This window comes from Pyrgilauda ruficollis, unplaced genomic scaffold, assembly GCF_017590135.1.
Source record: "Pyrgilauda ruficollis isolate IOZ18807 unplaced genomic scaffold, ASM1759013v1 scaffold30, whole genome shotgun sequence".
Classification (NCBI taxonomy): Eukaryota; Metazoa; Chordata; class Aves; order Passeriformes; family Passeridae; genus Pyrgilauda; species Pyrgilauda ruficollis.
The window spans coordinates 2,459,727-2,475,544 of record NW_024524378.1 but is presented as its reverse complement, the minus strand read 5'-3'; the positions used below and the strand labels follow the sequence as shown (position 1 = coordinate 2,475,544).

General features: G+C 38.2%; 1 protein-coding gene across 8 annotated transcripts in view; it reads left to right on the top strand.

Moving 5' to 3' along the window:
* Nucleotides 1-15,818, top strand: part of CHD7 (chromodomain helicase DNA binding protein 7) — a 133,573-nt gene that overhangs the window by 110,544 nt on the left and 7,211 nt on the right. For all 8 annotated transcript variants that reach the window (XM_041473795.1, XM_041473800.1, XM_041473801.1 and 5 more), the window contains 18 exons: nucleotides 559-769; nucleotides 1,248-1,443; nucleotides 1,678-1,845; nucleotides 2,501-2,680; nucleotides 2,898-3,008; nucleotides 3,104-3,309; nucleotides 4,215-4,414; nucleotides 5,001-5,160; nucleotides 8,258-8,347; nucleotides 8,931-9,034; nucleotides 10,414-10,543; nucleotides 10,822-10,894; nucleotides 11,113-11,167; nucleotides 11,880-12,108; nucleotides 12,277-12,485; nucleotides 12,620-13,297; nucleotides 13,691-13,851; nucleotides 15,420-15,647. In XM_041473795.1, coding sequence (XP_041329729.1) covers nucleotides 559-769; nucleotides 1,248-1,443; nucleotides 1,678-1,845; nucleotides 2,501-2,680; nucleotides 2,898-3,008; nucleotides 3,104-3,309; nucleotides 4,215-4,414; nucleotides 5,001-5,160; nucleotides 8,258-8,347; nucleotides 8,931-9,034; nucleotides 10,414-10,543; nucleotides 10,822-10,894; nucleotides 11,113-11,167; nucleotides 11,880-12,108; nucleotides 12,277-12,485; nucleotides 12,620-13,297; nucleotides 13,691-13,851; nucleotides 15,420-15,647 — 3,389 coding nt within the window. The remainder of the gene's footprint in view (nucleotides 1-558; nucleotides 770-1,247; nucleotides 1,444-1,677; nucleotides 1,846-2,500; nucleotides 2,681-2,897; nucleotides 3,009-3,103; nucleotides 3,310-4,214; nucleotides 4,415-5,000; nucleotides 5,161-8,257; nucleotides 8,348-8,930; nucleotides 9,035-10,413; nucleotides 10,544-10,821; nucleotides 10,895-11,112; nucleotides 11,168-11,879; nucleotides 12,109-12,276; nucleotides 12,486-12,619; nucleotides 13,298-13,690; nucleotides 13,852-15,419; nucleotides 15,648-15,818) is intronic.

Sequence of the window (15,818 nt, the reverse complement as noted above, 5' to 3'; positions counted from 1 at the left end):
GTAAAATAATAATTTCATAGTTGCTTCTCCCTGTTTTTTGTTTGGATTTTTATTTTAAAATTAATAATGAAAGGAGCAGGTTCAGGTCATGTGGCTGTTTAAGGCCAATTTTAGAAGCAGATATTAAATATGACTTGTGTCCCTTGTATTTTCCTGTAAAAACAAGACATTGTTTTCTTTCACGTTACATTTTTAAAAGGAAAAAAAATCCATTTTATCAGTTGAAATATGTTTAATTTTTTCATCTTTTTTCATATTTTTTTCATTGAATTGTGTGTGTCAAGAATTCTATGAATTTATTTATGAAAGAGTTTAGTGTTGCTTAAAAGAGGAAAAAAATTAATTCTCAGAGTTATTTTTTATTTACTCTGTATTTGTGTATGTGTTTGCTTCAAATTTAAGCTTAATATTTTTTACAAATGTTTATTTTTTTTATAAATGTTTGTTCACATAGTGCTTAAAACATTCCTGCAGTTTCTATAGGGTATTGAAGGCAAGCTCATTGTTTATTAATAAAACCCTTTGCAGTGTTCATGTATTGCTGTCCAATCTTTGCAGGTGCTGAAGAGAAAATTTTGGAAGAGTTTAAAGAAACACACAATGCCGACTCTCCAGATTTTCAGCTCCAGGCAATGATCCAGGCTGCTGGCAAGCTCGTACTGATTGACAAGCTGCTGCCAAAACTGAAGGCTGGTGGCCACAGGGTGCTTATCTTTTCCCAGATGGTGCGCTGCTTGGACATACTGGAAGACTACCTCATTCAAAGACGGTGAGAGCAACAATATAATACAATTATAAATAAACTGTGCCTTCCTCAGTGACCACTGCATTTAACCTGTGAGTAATCCATATAGAAAGGGAAGAAATTAAAACAGTGTTTTCTGTAGTGATTTGACTAAGGGAAAGACCAAACCTGGAGGTTGCAAATACTGAACCTTTTCTTTTGAGCAAATACAAAATGACCTCATATGGAGAGCTTTAAACCTCTCAGTTAAATGTTTTGGTGGCTCTAGAGTTCTTTCGTTCTGGCCTAAATTTTTATCCAATTCCTTGGAGTGAAAGTCTGTTCTTTACCAAAGAGAGAGACAAAGTAGTATGTCTTTTCTGATGAAGTTAGTCTCTTAGTTTGTTGTAGTTCTTCTAACCCCATAGAAGCACATTTGTCTTTGTCGTTTTTAATTGCATATTCTTTTGAAGAAGCAGAGCCATTGCAGTAAAGCAATCCCTATAATGCATCTCTTTTTCAGGTACCCATACGAACGAATTGATGGTCGAGTGAGAGGCAACTTGCGTCAGGCAGCTATTGACAGGTTTTCAAGACCTGATTCTGATAGGTTTGTTTTCCTGCTGTGTACAAGGGCAGGAGGTTTGGGCATTAATCTTACTGCTGCTGATACCTGCATCATTTTTGATTCAGACTGGAATCCCCAAAATGACCTCCAGGTAATATTACAAGGGATGATTTTGAAATGGAACATTTTTCTTTGCTTTTTTACTGTGAAATTTTATTTACCTAACAAGAGAAATTATCTGTTGTTGCTCTCTTGAAATCATAAACAATATTATTTTTATTGAAAAAAAATAAACTTTTAAAGTAGGTTCTCTGCATTGGTTATTTAAAATTCTTTTTTATTCCAGTTGTAACCTGTAACTGAATATCTGCCTTTGTTTCTTCAGGCTCAAGCACGATGTCACAGAATAGGGCAGAGCAAATCAGTGAAAATTTACAGGTTGATAACAAGGAATTCTTACGAAAGGGAAATGTTTGACAAAGCTAGCCTGAAGCTGGGCCTTGATAAGGCTGTGCTACAATCTATGAGTGGAAGAGAAAATGCCACAAATGGGGTAAGGAATAGTTTTTTAAGGTGCATTATCAACAAATGCTATGAGCATGTTACACTTCGCTTGCCTGTTTGTGTTCTAGCTGGAGAACAGTGGTTTTCAGATGGAGTGTGGCTGATAGTTTAGTCGGGTTAAATAAGGGCATTGGCTACATGAACTGGCTCAGCCTATCTAATGGCTCACTTATTGCCAAAAGGGGGCAAGTGGAGTCATGTTCCTTCAATCCTGATCCATTTTCATCATTCCACCCTTTACATTATGTTGATCCTGGCACTTTATGGAGTTCTTCTAGTTAGCTTTTACTGGTGTAGCCTTTTTGCTTTGAGACTAACTTTGCTTTAGGTTTTTTGTCAGGTTAGTAAGTTAAATCTGCTCCCAGGAGGAGTTTAGCAGTCATCAAAGCTAAAGGGATTCAGTGACAATGAATTATTAAATCGTTTAAACCACTCACATAACTTCACCCTGAGAACTTCGTTGTTTGTATTCTTCTTTAAAAGGTGATTTCAGCATGAATGTTTAATTGACCACCACTACGTTATTGTAGAGTTTCTGTTCTTAAAATTCCAAATACGAGGATGATCCATCTGATTGTGCTGTCAGATGAGCACATTGGCTGGTGTCAAAAAAACCCAAAACCATAACCGCTCTTGTGTTACAGGTGCAACAGCTGTCTAAAAAAGAAATAGAAGATCTTCTTCGAAAGGGGGCATATGGTGCTCTGATGGATGAGGAAGATGAAGGGTCTAAGTTTTGTGAAGAGGATATCGATCAGATTCTCTTAAGGCGAACACACACAATTACTATTGAATCTGAAGGAAAAGGCTCAACATTTGCAAAGGTATGCATTGACATTCAGAGGAAAATGAATAAAATGTGACCAGAATAGGTGGAAGTATATTAAATTGCCTTCTGTGTCAATTTAATTTTTTAGTGTATTTGTCTTTCTTTCTTTCTTGATACTACCTCTTCCTAAGAATTGTATTTCCTAGTGAAAAACAGGTATTCTTCATAGCATACAGTTAAGAAATCAGTCCATGTGTTTTTACTTTTACTAGGCTAGTTTTGTTGCATCTGGGAACAGGACAGATATTTCTTTGGATGATCCTAATTTCTGGCAAAAGTGGGCAAAGAAAGCTGAGCTGGATATTGATGCTCTAAATGGAAGGGTAAGCTTTAAGACTCTTTCTAGTACAATTAAATTTAAGATTTCCTCCACCCTTCCTCCCCCTCCTAAATTTATACATTTTCCCTATAATTTTAGAACAACCTAGTTATTGATACACCAAGAGTAAGGAAGCAAACCAGACTCTACAGTGCAGTCAAAGAGGATGAGCTGATGGAGTTTTCAGACCTGGAAAGCGATTCTGAGGAAAAGCCTAGCACAAAGCCCCGTAGGCCTCAGGACAAATCACAAGGTTATGCAAGAAGTGAATGTTTCAGGGTGGAGAAGAACTTGTTGGTTTATGGGTAAGATATGCAAATAGAATATACTACTTGTGGCTAAAGATCTGAAAATAACTTATATATAGCAAATAACTCATCCTTCTCTTGGACACATTCACATACTGTCGTACTGTATAATGCTTATACATGCCAGTCAGATTTGGTTTTGGTTCCTATATATATAAATTGCACTTATATGTGTTAGTTAGTTTAAAGTAACTGAGTGTGTCACAGATGGCTATGAGCTCACTGGTAAGATAAGTGGTTTTGTGATGATAGAATATTTGTTTCTGGTTTCTCAGTGTAAAGAATTCTTGAGTTAATGAGTTTTAACCTCTCTTCTATAAGTGTTGAAGAGAGTAATAGTGTATTTGTAAAGAACAAAGTGGTTTTGAAATCAACAGTCAATCTAGACTTTGTCACCACTTAAATTCAGATACTTGATATTTTCCCCATTGAGTGTGCTAATTTGAATTTTATCTCTTTTCAAGCAGGTAGCTATATTTGACTTCTAACATGGTGGCCTTCAGAATGACTGTCTTTATTTTAGAAATTAGTGTACAACAGTTGCTAGTAATAGGTTTCTGGTTCAAAATAGGAATTGTTCCTCAAATCCCATGATTGCAGGAATTGGTTGAGTTTCCTATTTGTAGCTTACTGGGACCTTTAGAGTTAAACATATGTACTTTATTAATTTGAGTAGTTCAATTGCAGCTTTACGAGCAGTGAACTTATTGCCTGTTCTGTAAAATAAACATTCGCAACTCTTTGGTGCTGGAAGTTGGATTCCCTGACATAACCTGCAAATGCAAAATGCATTAGCACTAACACAGGAGGTCCCAAGTTGCTTGATACCAGGAGTTAAATTGAAAGTCACAAATTAAAATACCAGTACCCTGGCTGTTGTATTGAACATATTTTTCTTATAGCTGGGGTCGGTGGACTGACATCCTCTCACATGGGCGCTATAAACGTCAGCTAACAGAGCAAGATGTGGAAACCATCTGCCGGACTATCCTGGTGTATTGTCTTAATCATTACAAAGGGGATGAAAATATCAAAAGTTTCATCTGGGATCTGATCACTCCAACTGCAGATGGGCAAACTCGGGCTTTGGTTAATCATTCCGGTATGTCTACCACAATCAAATAATGATGCTGGTAAATAGGAAAGAATTGCTTCGGTCGTGCTATGTATTTGGTTTAAACTATAGCCATTCTGACATGTCGTAGGATCTTGTCAGATTTTATGAGTAAGGTGGGCTTTGACTTGGTCTGTACTTAAAGGGGAAGTCTCCCTCAGACACTTTATAGAATGCAGTGCTCTCTCCTTTAAATTGGTTTTAAACAAATATTCCAGCATTATTTTTTGCTGGCACCTACTGCTGGATTTAATCTCTTTTAAATTGCCATTAATCAGAAAGCTTGTTTCCTTATGGCCATTTAGATTCATGAGAGTTTTTACAAGAAATATTTATATAACACCATTTTCTGGCTAGCACTCTGAATTTTTGAAATCTTCACACCTAAATTTGCATGAAAGTTTTGGTTGATTTTGTTACTTGCAATTTTCCGTACTGAGTTATGTTGCTGTTCATGGTGGTTGTGTTGCCCTTAAAGTAATGAATACTTAGCTTTAAATGTATGTTTGTAATGTTGTTTGGGGTGAGAGTTTTTCTATTCCGATTGTGTAAGAAATATTGGGGGGTTTTCTAGGTCTGTCTGCACCAGTGCCCAGAGGGAGGAAAGGGAAGAAAGTAAAAGCCCAGAGTTCACAGCCAATGCTGCAAGATGCTGATTGGCTCACAACCTGTAATCCAGATGTATTATTTCAAGAAGACAGCTATAGGAAACATCTTAAACATCACTGTAATAAGTAAGTACTAATAAATGTTTCATTTAGAAGTTTGGGATTTTTTTTTAACTACATGCTTTTGAAAGGTCCACAGCTTTGTTTGGATATATATTTGATAGAACACAGGGACATTTAATAGGATGTAAAGGCTATTATTACTTTTTAATTTGGGGATAATCATCTTAACAGATACCTGGATACTTCTCTAAGCTCTTTGTGACAGATGAGCACAGTTCTGAAGAAAATTGTTCTCTACTTTTTAAATAAGAATGGAATCAGATAAGGTTATTTTTTACCATAGAAAGTAAAGACTATAGTCCTACACTAAGTCTATTTCACTTGACAATTGGCTATCTTTAAACAAAAGCTGTTTGTTTCTTACCTCCTTGTGGAGTCCCTCAGGCTGGTATTTAAAGTTCTGTTCCACAGATGTTAAACTCATATATCCAGTTCTTAGTTTCAGGAGCTTCATGTAGTAGTTCACCTATATGTGGGTGAATCTTTTCTCTTCATTCTTTTTCTCCCTTCCTCTCCTGCTCTCCTCAGAGAATATTTATGTATATAATATATATAAATTATTTATATAAATAGGCTGTAATATAATATATTACATAAAAATATTCTGTATAAATACAGAATATTTATTCTTTCTCCTTTGACATGAAATTTCTCACCAAACTCTTTTAACTGAATTGATTTGTCCTGATTTGATTTTTGAAATTCTAAGTGTGTTATTAAACCAAAAGCTTTTGGGGATAAAGGTCACTGTATATAATGTTTCATTGTTTCATGAATGTCTCTTAAGAGCCTTCCTTACATATTTGCTGGCTTCTGTTTTATAATGTCTTATTTTTGTGTCAGCTTTCTTTGATGCCATCTCAGTTTTGCTTACTATATTCCCCATATAGACACTGAACCTTGTCCCAAAAATACCTTGGTTTAGAGCTGGGGACGTGGTTGATTGCTTTTGGGATTTTGGGATATTTGTTTTTGTTTTTAAATTTCTACTCTTCATTGTGTATATATATCATGCAGTTGTTATGCAGTGTTACCGAAAGGTCATCACTACTTTTGTGGTTTGAATATGTATTGTGTCTCATTAATGCTGTTCAGTGGAATATTATTGATTTGAAAAGTACCTGTGGGCTGTCAATAGGGGGTGTGATGTGAAGGAGGAAAGGCATTTAAGGGGTTTATTAGCTCATTTCCAGATGCTAACCAAGCTTAATTCTTAGCTGATGACAACAGATACTCATAGAATTACGTTAGTGAGTGCACTTCCAAATAAACCTCTTTCTGATTTTTCTGAGCTGTTACTCAGGTCTGTTAATACATTTCACTTGCTCTTAAAGTAATAAAATTCTTTCCTGTGACATTATTTTAATCTCTCAGGTAACATGTCTTCATTACTTGCTATATCAGTTTGCAGATCTGACTTAATTTTTTAAATACTGCTTCTTCAATAATACAATAGAACAATTACAAGGACTGGGAAGACTGGTAAATATGCAAGAATGTTTTCAGTTGCTATCTTTTTCCTTCACTTCCCAGATTCACCAGGACTAAATGAATTGTAGAAGCCACATGTTTTTAGCACAGGTAAAATCAAACAGAGGTGGAGCCAGTTAATAATCTGAGTAATTCCCTTCAAAAGGTACCAGTTGAAGTTGGCTTTTTAAGACTGGGTGTCCTTTCCTTAAGTACACTATGCTGGTTTAATGCGTAGGACTCCTGGAAGGTGCAAAGAGCCTCTAGTTTTTGGTTTATCTTGGGTTTTATTTCGTACTTCTCCTCTTTGGTTTGATGTAACAGCTGTTATTGCTTAATACTGAGATGATAGAGACCCTCAACAGCTTATTTATATAGCCACACAGGGAGCAGGGACACCTTACTGGTCCCAGTTACTGTGCATACAGAAAGAAGCATGTCTGACATGTTTTGAATTGCAGACATGACCTTCGTTCACATCCCTGCTCTTCCGAGGTTTGATTGAATAACACGTGTGAAACCGGGTATTGCTCTAGTTGCATCTGATCTCTAACAAGGACCTCTCAAAACTGGTGGTGGTCTAAATTTTTCATGCAAGTGGGTGATCAGATTACTGCTTCCCTGGTCACCCTTGCTGTTCAGGAGCAGCAGTAATTCAACAGTTGCTGTGATGAATTTGGGTACAGTGAGAGGGCAGGTTGAGTAATCTCCATTTTCGGTGGTACTGGTTTTACTTCATGAACTAGGCAGCAGGGGGTGCCCTGAATTGGGTAAACATAGGAGAGCAGGATTATTTTCAGGTAGATACTTTTTCTACAGAAATGACCTCTTTTCTAGTCTCCTTGAAAAGCCAGTCTGGCATTCTCTCAGCTGCCAGCTTTGAGTGTGACCACAACACATGACAGCGCTTCTAAAAACAACTGCAGTGTTGCAGAGATGGGGAAAAATAAACTTGGCAATGAAGATTTTTCACTTCCTTGTAACAGTTAGGTTGTGCGTAGGTAAAATTTAATAGCAGTTTGAACTATAAAGAGTAAAAATAGTTAATATCTCCCAAGGGAAGTGGGGGATTATTTTTCCCCCCCATTCTCAGAAGCAAAAAGTTGTATAATCTGAAAAACCTGACATTCCATATTGAGGGTTTATTGTAAGGTAGTAAAACCAGATTTTATATCTCGTTTATTCCTACAACTTCTGATGTGCTTCCAAAAATGGTATTAAGGCAGCAGCTGAGGAAATTTTATGAGATAATGAAGCAGAACAGTTACTGAAAGCCATCTGCTCAGTTGTTTACAAACTTGCTTCAATACTTCAGAGGCAGTGGTAGAGTACGTGTCTAAACTTCACAAGCTGCACTAGGTAGAACTAAATGAAATGCGCCGGGGCCGGGCTGAGCTGGGTCCCTCTCTGTGCAGTGTAAGCAGTTGCCAGGCAGGCCTGTTGGAAGCCAGCAGAAAGCACCACACAGAGGTGATTATGTGCCACCATCTGTCACGCTTCAAGCCTACCATACAGCATGGCTAATCAGCCTTGGCAGGATGATGGATGAACAGCAGCAGCTGCCAAAAGCCACTGTTGGCAAACAGTCCTGAAGTTAAGAACTTTTTCCCCCCTCTGCCTTCCTCTCCAGGGTCCTGCTGCGTGTCCGCATGCTCTACTATCTACGACAAGAAGTTATAGGGGACCAAGCAGACAAGATCTTAGAGGGTGCTGACTCAAGGTTAGTGCAAGTGCAGGTTTATTTTTTGCTTTATGACTCTGGCTTTTGTAAAGTACACATACTATAATAATGCAGTGTTTAAAGCTGGTCACACTTTATCTCTTGTATGTCTGTTCTCAAGCAACCTTATTATTTTGTGAAGGAAGCACAGTGGGTAATTTTCCTGGAGGAGGAAACGATGTGGGAAATGACAGAAGTGGATTTGCAGCTCTGCTAATATTGGGGGATTATTCTATCTCAATTTAAAAAATTAAAAAAATACTAAGACCTTAAATGAATCATATTTAGATAACCATTTGACTCCCAAAATAGCCTAATGGGGGGGGCGGGGGGGGGGGGCGGTATTTGTGTTGGTTTTTTTGTTGATTAATTATTTTTTGTTGTTTGTTTGTTTTATGATCCTAATTATTTTTAAGGGTATTTCAATTTCTGTATTGGATTTTTGGGGTGGTTTTTCAGTTCAAAATTTATATTTACAGAACAGCGTAAAACACTTGGAATTTTTTAGGATTGTTTGTTTTGTTTTTTTTTAAATCTTTGTCGAGTAATACCTTTGAGAATGTGTATAATGCTGTCTTCACAGTGAAGTAGATGTATGGATACCTGAGCCATTCCATGCTGAAGTTCCTGCAGACTGGTGGGATAAGGAGGCAGATAAATCCCTTTTAATTGGAGTATTTAAACACGGTAAGTGGCATCTCACTCTCAACAAAACTCAGTTGTAAAGCTTTCAGTGTGTAGGACTGTTCAGTCATAATATTAACAAGTATTGTTCCAAAGAACTGTTGGCTTGTATCTCCCTTTTTTCTTGCCTGCATTAAAAACCTAATATGAGCTGTAAATATCAGATGCTGTTTTTAAATGTTTGCAGAACATTTGAGAAGAAAACATTACTTTCTTGGCTGTAAATAAAACAAAGCCATATTTGTTTAAATAATAGCCAAATAGTAAGATAGATCTCCATAAACTTTGCTTCCAGCACTGCTTCACTTGCTAACTCTGCCAACCAGTGTCAAAGTGGACGGTGGGCTTAACCTCTGCTATTAATCTGTACAAGTGCCTCCTGGGCTTTGTTCCAAGCAATATTTCACAAATGTCAGTGTTGAGAACTCCCGGCTCCCTTGAGTGGGATGCAGCCTTGTTAACTTTGAAAGGCTGGGGATGCAGAGCTGGCATGATATATACAGTGAGCGATTCCTGATTATAATCCCAATTCTCTGGAGGTCGCAGAGGTATTCTCAGCAGCCCAGCCTGACTAAAGGGGAGAATGATGGCTTATAAAACCTTTCATGATTACAGTTTGGCTTGAGGCTCTACAGCAGTTAGGAGCAGTGTGTTGTAGTACAAATCCTAATTGAATTGTGCTGTTCTGCCTATGTACAGCAGCTCTGTGTTGTGGGCTCAGCTGAGGCAAGTCTAGTCTAAAAATCATTTTCCTGCAGTGCACTGTTGGGATCTGCCATTTTCCATCTAGTCAACTTGGGCAGTAAAAAAGCAAACAGCAGTTTGAAAACCATAGAGGGAACAGTGTCATCTTACTGACATGCATCATCCTAAACCTAATAAGACAGGTTCGTTGGCCTTACGTATAACCCATGTATGCAGCATTTTTGCAGCCTATATTGAGGGTTCCAGCAGGGCTGGAGCTATTGAAAATATATGTGTGTGTGTGTGTGTGTATGTGCTCCTGTTTGCCTCTGCATGTTCCCACTGGCGAGTATTGAATGTCAAGAACCACTATGAAAGTCATATAGGAAACTTAAGGAAGTTTTTCACTTGTGAAAGATTTTTACTTTACTTTGTAATGACATGAAATTTGATGCTTTCTTCACTGTCTTACATGTCTTAATGTTATTCATGGGAAAATGTTTCTGTGCTGTTGGAATTCACCAACATGAACAATTTTTTAATATTAATTAAATGTTTCTAGCATGGCGATAGTGCCCTTGTTTTATTTAATAATAAATGAATTAATCCAGAAAATTGTACTTCTATTGCCTAGACCGGTTCTATTCACAGCTGATCATAGCTTTTAAAAAGGCATTTGTCTCCCACTCTGCACACAGGTTATGAGAAGTACAATTCTATGAGAGCTGATGCAGCACTGTGCTTTCTGGAACGGGTTGGCATGCCTGATGCAAAGGCCATAGCTGCTGAACAGAGAGGGACAGACATGTTAGCAGATGGTGGTGATGGGTAAGGAGGACATGAAAAAATTAATAAACTTTATCAGCATTGTATATGTTGGCATGGGTTCATATGTCATATTATACTTACATGTTGCCTGAGGATATGAAGTGATCGTATGATGTACAAAGTACATGGATTTGTTTACACAGTTGAGCATGAAATACAAATGTGTAACTTGGTACACCATACTGATGGCTTTTGTAGCTTTTTTGCTTTTGTCCAGAAAATCAGCCCCCTCTCGAAACCAGTATTTTTCTTGAAAATATTTTAAAAATATTTTATAGGGGTGAATTTGACAGAGAGGATGAAGATCCAGAATATAAGCCAACCAGAACTCCCTTCAAGGATGAAATTGATGTAAGAACTCCCAATTTTCTGTAATTACAAATATGTACAATTACACCTGATTCTCCATATTTATTTTAATGTGTGTTTTTTAAGTTTGAGAGCTACCGGATAAACACTCCTTACAAAGATTGTTTGCTGCTGTGTTTGAGAGATGACGTATTTTTCTTCTCAAATAATGACATATTGTCAAGACTGAAAACTAAAATAACTTCTGTCTTCTCCCCAAGGAATTCGCAAACTCACCTCCAGAAGATAAAGAGGAGTCCATAGAATTACACCCAAGTAAGTCTATAGCAAAAAGTTAAAAAAGCAAAAAGGGATCGTTTAGTGAAAGGTGGACTGTTTATATTACCACATGATGGGATAGGAGATGTTTTGGGACAATACCACAGAAAGCTTTTTGCTGCCAAATCTCTTCATGCTTCACATTTTTCAAAACAATTACATACTGTCTTTGAATAATCCACATTATGGTTCTCTGGATTTCTAATTACATAGTAGAAACCATGATGATAAAGACCGGATGTTTCATAATGCAGCCGTTGATGGCTTTGCCGATATAATCTTGGAAGTTACAAATGCGTTGTTTCCTCAGTATGGAGGAAAATTGCCAAGTTTAAGTGAGAAAAATAAAGTGGGAAATGATAAGCATAGGTGTTTCCTCAGAGGCAGAACGATCTTTTTAGTAATGTATTTAAAGATGCATTGCATTAATTTAAATACTTACAGTGATCATAATATGTTTGCATTCATAACGCCGAATCATAGTGCTTGATGGTTATCTATAAATGCTTCACAAGCATTTCTGAGTTCTTAGAGTTGGATGGTTTGATTCTATTTTCTCTTACCGATAGTTATCCTGTTTCTAATTCATTATGCACCAGTATTAGAGGCACATGTTCTTATCTGATAAAACAGGAACACAGTTATAGCCATAGAAACTTTGAAATGTTTGGTGTTGGTTTTGCAGTGCAAATACTTCTCTGTTCTCTAGGCAAGCACAATGAAAGCAATGCTGAGTTAGGGCAGCTCTACTGGCCCAACACTTCAACCCTGACTACCCGTCTGCGTCGCCTCATTACTGCCTATCAGCGCAGCTATAAAAGGCAACAAATGAGGCAAGAGGCACTAATGAAGACTGACCGCAGGAGACGACGGCCTCGAGAAGAAGTGAGGGCACTGGAGGCAGAAAGGGAAGCTATAATAACTGAGAAACGACAAAAGTGAGTTTCCCAGTGATAATCTTGCTTTAAATCTTATTTGAGCTTGTGTGTCACCCATACAGCTCTTTTGTTTTGAAAGAATAAACTAAGGGGGTTTTGGGGCTTCTAAACATGTTTGGAATCTTAACTATCCAGTGACCTCACTTCTCTTGCTTCTTCCTTGACTAGATGGACAAGAAGAGAAGAAGCTGATTTTTATCGTGTGGTGTCTACTTTTGGAGTTATTTTTGATCCTGTAAAACATCAGTTTGAGTGGAATCAATTCAGAGCATTTGCCAGGCTTGACAAAAAGTCCGATGAAAGCTTGGAAAAGTATTTTAATGGCTTTGTGAATATGTGCAGACGAGTGTGCCGAATGCCAGTGAAACCAGATGATGGTAAGTTTTAACTGGAAATCAACATGAATATTGTGAGACCGTGAGACTGTTGAAACTTCATGCCCAGGTGTAATGATTTTGAAATGGATGTGCATTCAATTCATGTTAAACAGCACAACTTGCTGTCCTTGCAGAACCTCCTGATCTTTCCACGCTGATTGAGCCGATCACAGAGGAGCGCGCTTCTAGAACTTTATATCGCATCGAGCTGCTGCGCAAGATCCGCGAACAGGTTCTCCATCACCCGCAGCTGGGGGAGAGGCTAAAGCTTTGCCAGCCAAGTCTGGACCTGCCAGAGTGGTGGGAGTGTGGTAAACATGATAAAGACTTACTGATTGGTGCTGCTAAACATGGAGTCAGTAGGACAGATTATCACATTCTGAATGATCCTGAACTCTCTTTTCTTGAGGCTCACAAAAACTTTGCTCAAAACAGAGGGACAGGTAATGCAAATACTGTCTCTTCTGTAAACCCTCTGGGCGCTGGCTGCAGTCAAACACCCCCAATTGTCCCATCCACACCAGTACAAGAAGAAAAGACTACAGAACCAACAGAGTCTAAAGTTGAAGGGTCTGAAAATCCAGCAGCCAAAGAAAAATCTGAAATCAAAGAGGAGACAGATACTACAGATAAGGACACTAAACCAGACTGTGATGCTGAGGCTGAGCCTGGCTCTGTTAAATGTGAATTGAAAGACATAGAAATGAGTACAGATGTAGATCCGAAATCTATTTCTGAGAAAGGTTCAGAAGAAGATGAAGAGGAGAAACTGGAAGATGATGATAAATCAGAAGAATCCTCCCAACCTGAAGGTAATACATAGGTCAGATCAGTTCTGTGTGCTTAGCACAAGCCCCACAGCTGTTGTAGCTCATGCCAGCTGGTAAGTGACACACAGGGTGCCATTATGGAGTATGGGATGGGCTACAAGTAGCAGTTCCTCTGCTCTTCTACATATCAGGTGGCTAAATAAGCTTTCATAAGAACCGTCTAGCATCAGTGGGGTATTTCCCCACAAGGGATGATTTCCAGGAAAGCTCACTGAGTCCATAAGCATGGTCTCTGTGCCAAATGTGGAAGGCTGGGGCTCTGCTAGTAATTGCTGAACAAAACCCGAGTTGGAAATGTTGTGTCAAGCCTGGTTGCCTTGGCTTATCTGACTGGATAAGACTGGATGTTAATGCCTGGTTATGATTGTTATTCAGCAGGAGCAGTTTCTCAGGGTAAGAATTTTGATGAAGAAAGCAATGCCTCTATGAGTACCGCAAGGGATGAAACACGCGATGGATTCTACATAGAAGACGGGGATCCCTCTGTGGTTCAGCTGCTTCATGAGAGAACATTTGCCTTCTCATTCTGGCCTAAGGTTGGTTAGGTGTAGAAAGACGTGTCTCTTTCAATTTAAGTAAAATATGGGAAATGTGCTTGAAAACTAACAGTGAGCTTTGTGTGGTACTGCACTTCTGGCAGGCAAGAGACCTTTTTCTGCGAATGATTTGTGGGATGGCACTTTTTTCTTTAAGCTCATACAAACTAGCAGTGGAAATGAAAGCATAGGGTCCATAACTTTTTGTCAGCAGAGTCACACCTCTTGCACCACTGTACAGTTTTGAATTAGGAATTTTTCCTGCAGAGCAATCTGCAGAGACTTTGAAAGATCACCTTTTTATTTTGGGGTGAGGAGATTGTAGGGAAGAGTTTTGGTGACCTACATGATCTAAGCCATTATGTAATATTGACAGATGTAATTGTATTAAGGTATCCTGCAAACAGCAGTTTTAGATAGAATAAAGCTGTATCTTATTCTGGTAACAGTGCAGAAAATTGTCTAATATAAAATGTTTTTAAAAGTACAAAACTGTAACCTTGTAATAAATCCATACTTAATTTAGTACTCTCCTTTGCAGTAAGGGGAGAGAGAAAAATAAAGTAGTAACAGTCTTAAGCTTACTAATCACCATAACAGAGCCATCTGGTTGGGGCAGGGAGGGGGAGGGAAGGGGGTAGCAGGGCAAGAGGACCTTGCTCTTAATAGGCTTATTTCTGGGGAAAGCAAGCAGTCCGTTGCAGCTGCTGAGATTTGCTAGTGGCATTTGCACTGTTTTGCTTTTCAGGAAGCTAACTGATGCTCATATTCCCTAAGCAGCAGTATTTCTTAGAGTCCCAAAGTTTCTACTACTTCAGACAGGCTAGTCTAGAATGTGCTACAATACTGAAATAGAAAAAAAAAAAAAATCAAATAATGCTCATCTTCTCTGCTTTCAGCAAGTAATTTGGAAACATGGGCTAAAATCTTCTTCCAGTCATAGTGTAAAAGTAGAACAGAAAATCCTTCATCTGTACAGGTTCAGCATAAGTAGACTAATAAACATAATTAGAGATTTTTAGTGTACACGCTTCAGTGAAATTTGAAGTGATAATGGGCGTGGAATGAAAATTGACATTCATTAGATGTCCCTAGGTTGGTGCCCGTTTCATAATGTTGAACTTTATTAATAGTGACGCTAATGAGGATCCACTTCCTAGGACAGAATTGCAGATCCAGCCTCTTGGATCTTGAGAACTGCAGCTTTAAGATACTGATTGCAGATGTGTTTATTTTCCCTTCCTAACTGTTGATGTTTCTAACTACTGAAGTTTTGTAAAACAACAGTGAGTTTCTATTAAATTTTTCAGTTAATGCATCGTCATGCAGAAAACTTTGTCTGCCTTTTCTCCTTCCCCTCACAATACAAATGCAGCTTTTAAAACCTATTACTCTACAAAATTGTCTTAGCGTCTTGCAAGGTGATCAGTTTATTCCTCACATGCAAGAATAGTTCTTTCTGAAAGTCTTCCTTAAGCTATGGAAACTGGACTGTGTCATAAGACTCATTTGAGTTTAAAAGGTAACATTTACACTGAGGGTTCATTACATACTTTTCCTTTATGCAGGACCGAGTAATGATCAACCGATTAGACAACATCTGTGAAGCAGTGCTGAAAGGGAAGTGGCCAGTAAATAGGCGCCAGATGTTTGATTTCCAGGGGCTCATACCTGGGTACACTCCAACAGCTGTGGACAGCCCTCTACAGAAAAGGAGCTTTGCAGAGCTCTCCATGGTTGGTCAAGCCAGCGTCAGTGGCAGCGAAGATCTCACTGCTTCTCCTCAGTTATCAAAGGCAAGGCTACAGCATTCTCTTTTTTACATAAAACATTTTATCTTGCATGAGTTTCTCTTGCGTAATAAAAAACAAACCAGCATGAATAAAATAGGAAAAACATCAAAGTGTTTCTCTGAATAAAATGAAGGCTTTGTTTTCAGAGTTATATGTTTGGAGTTTTGTTTTTAA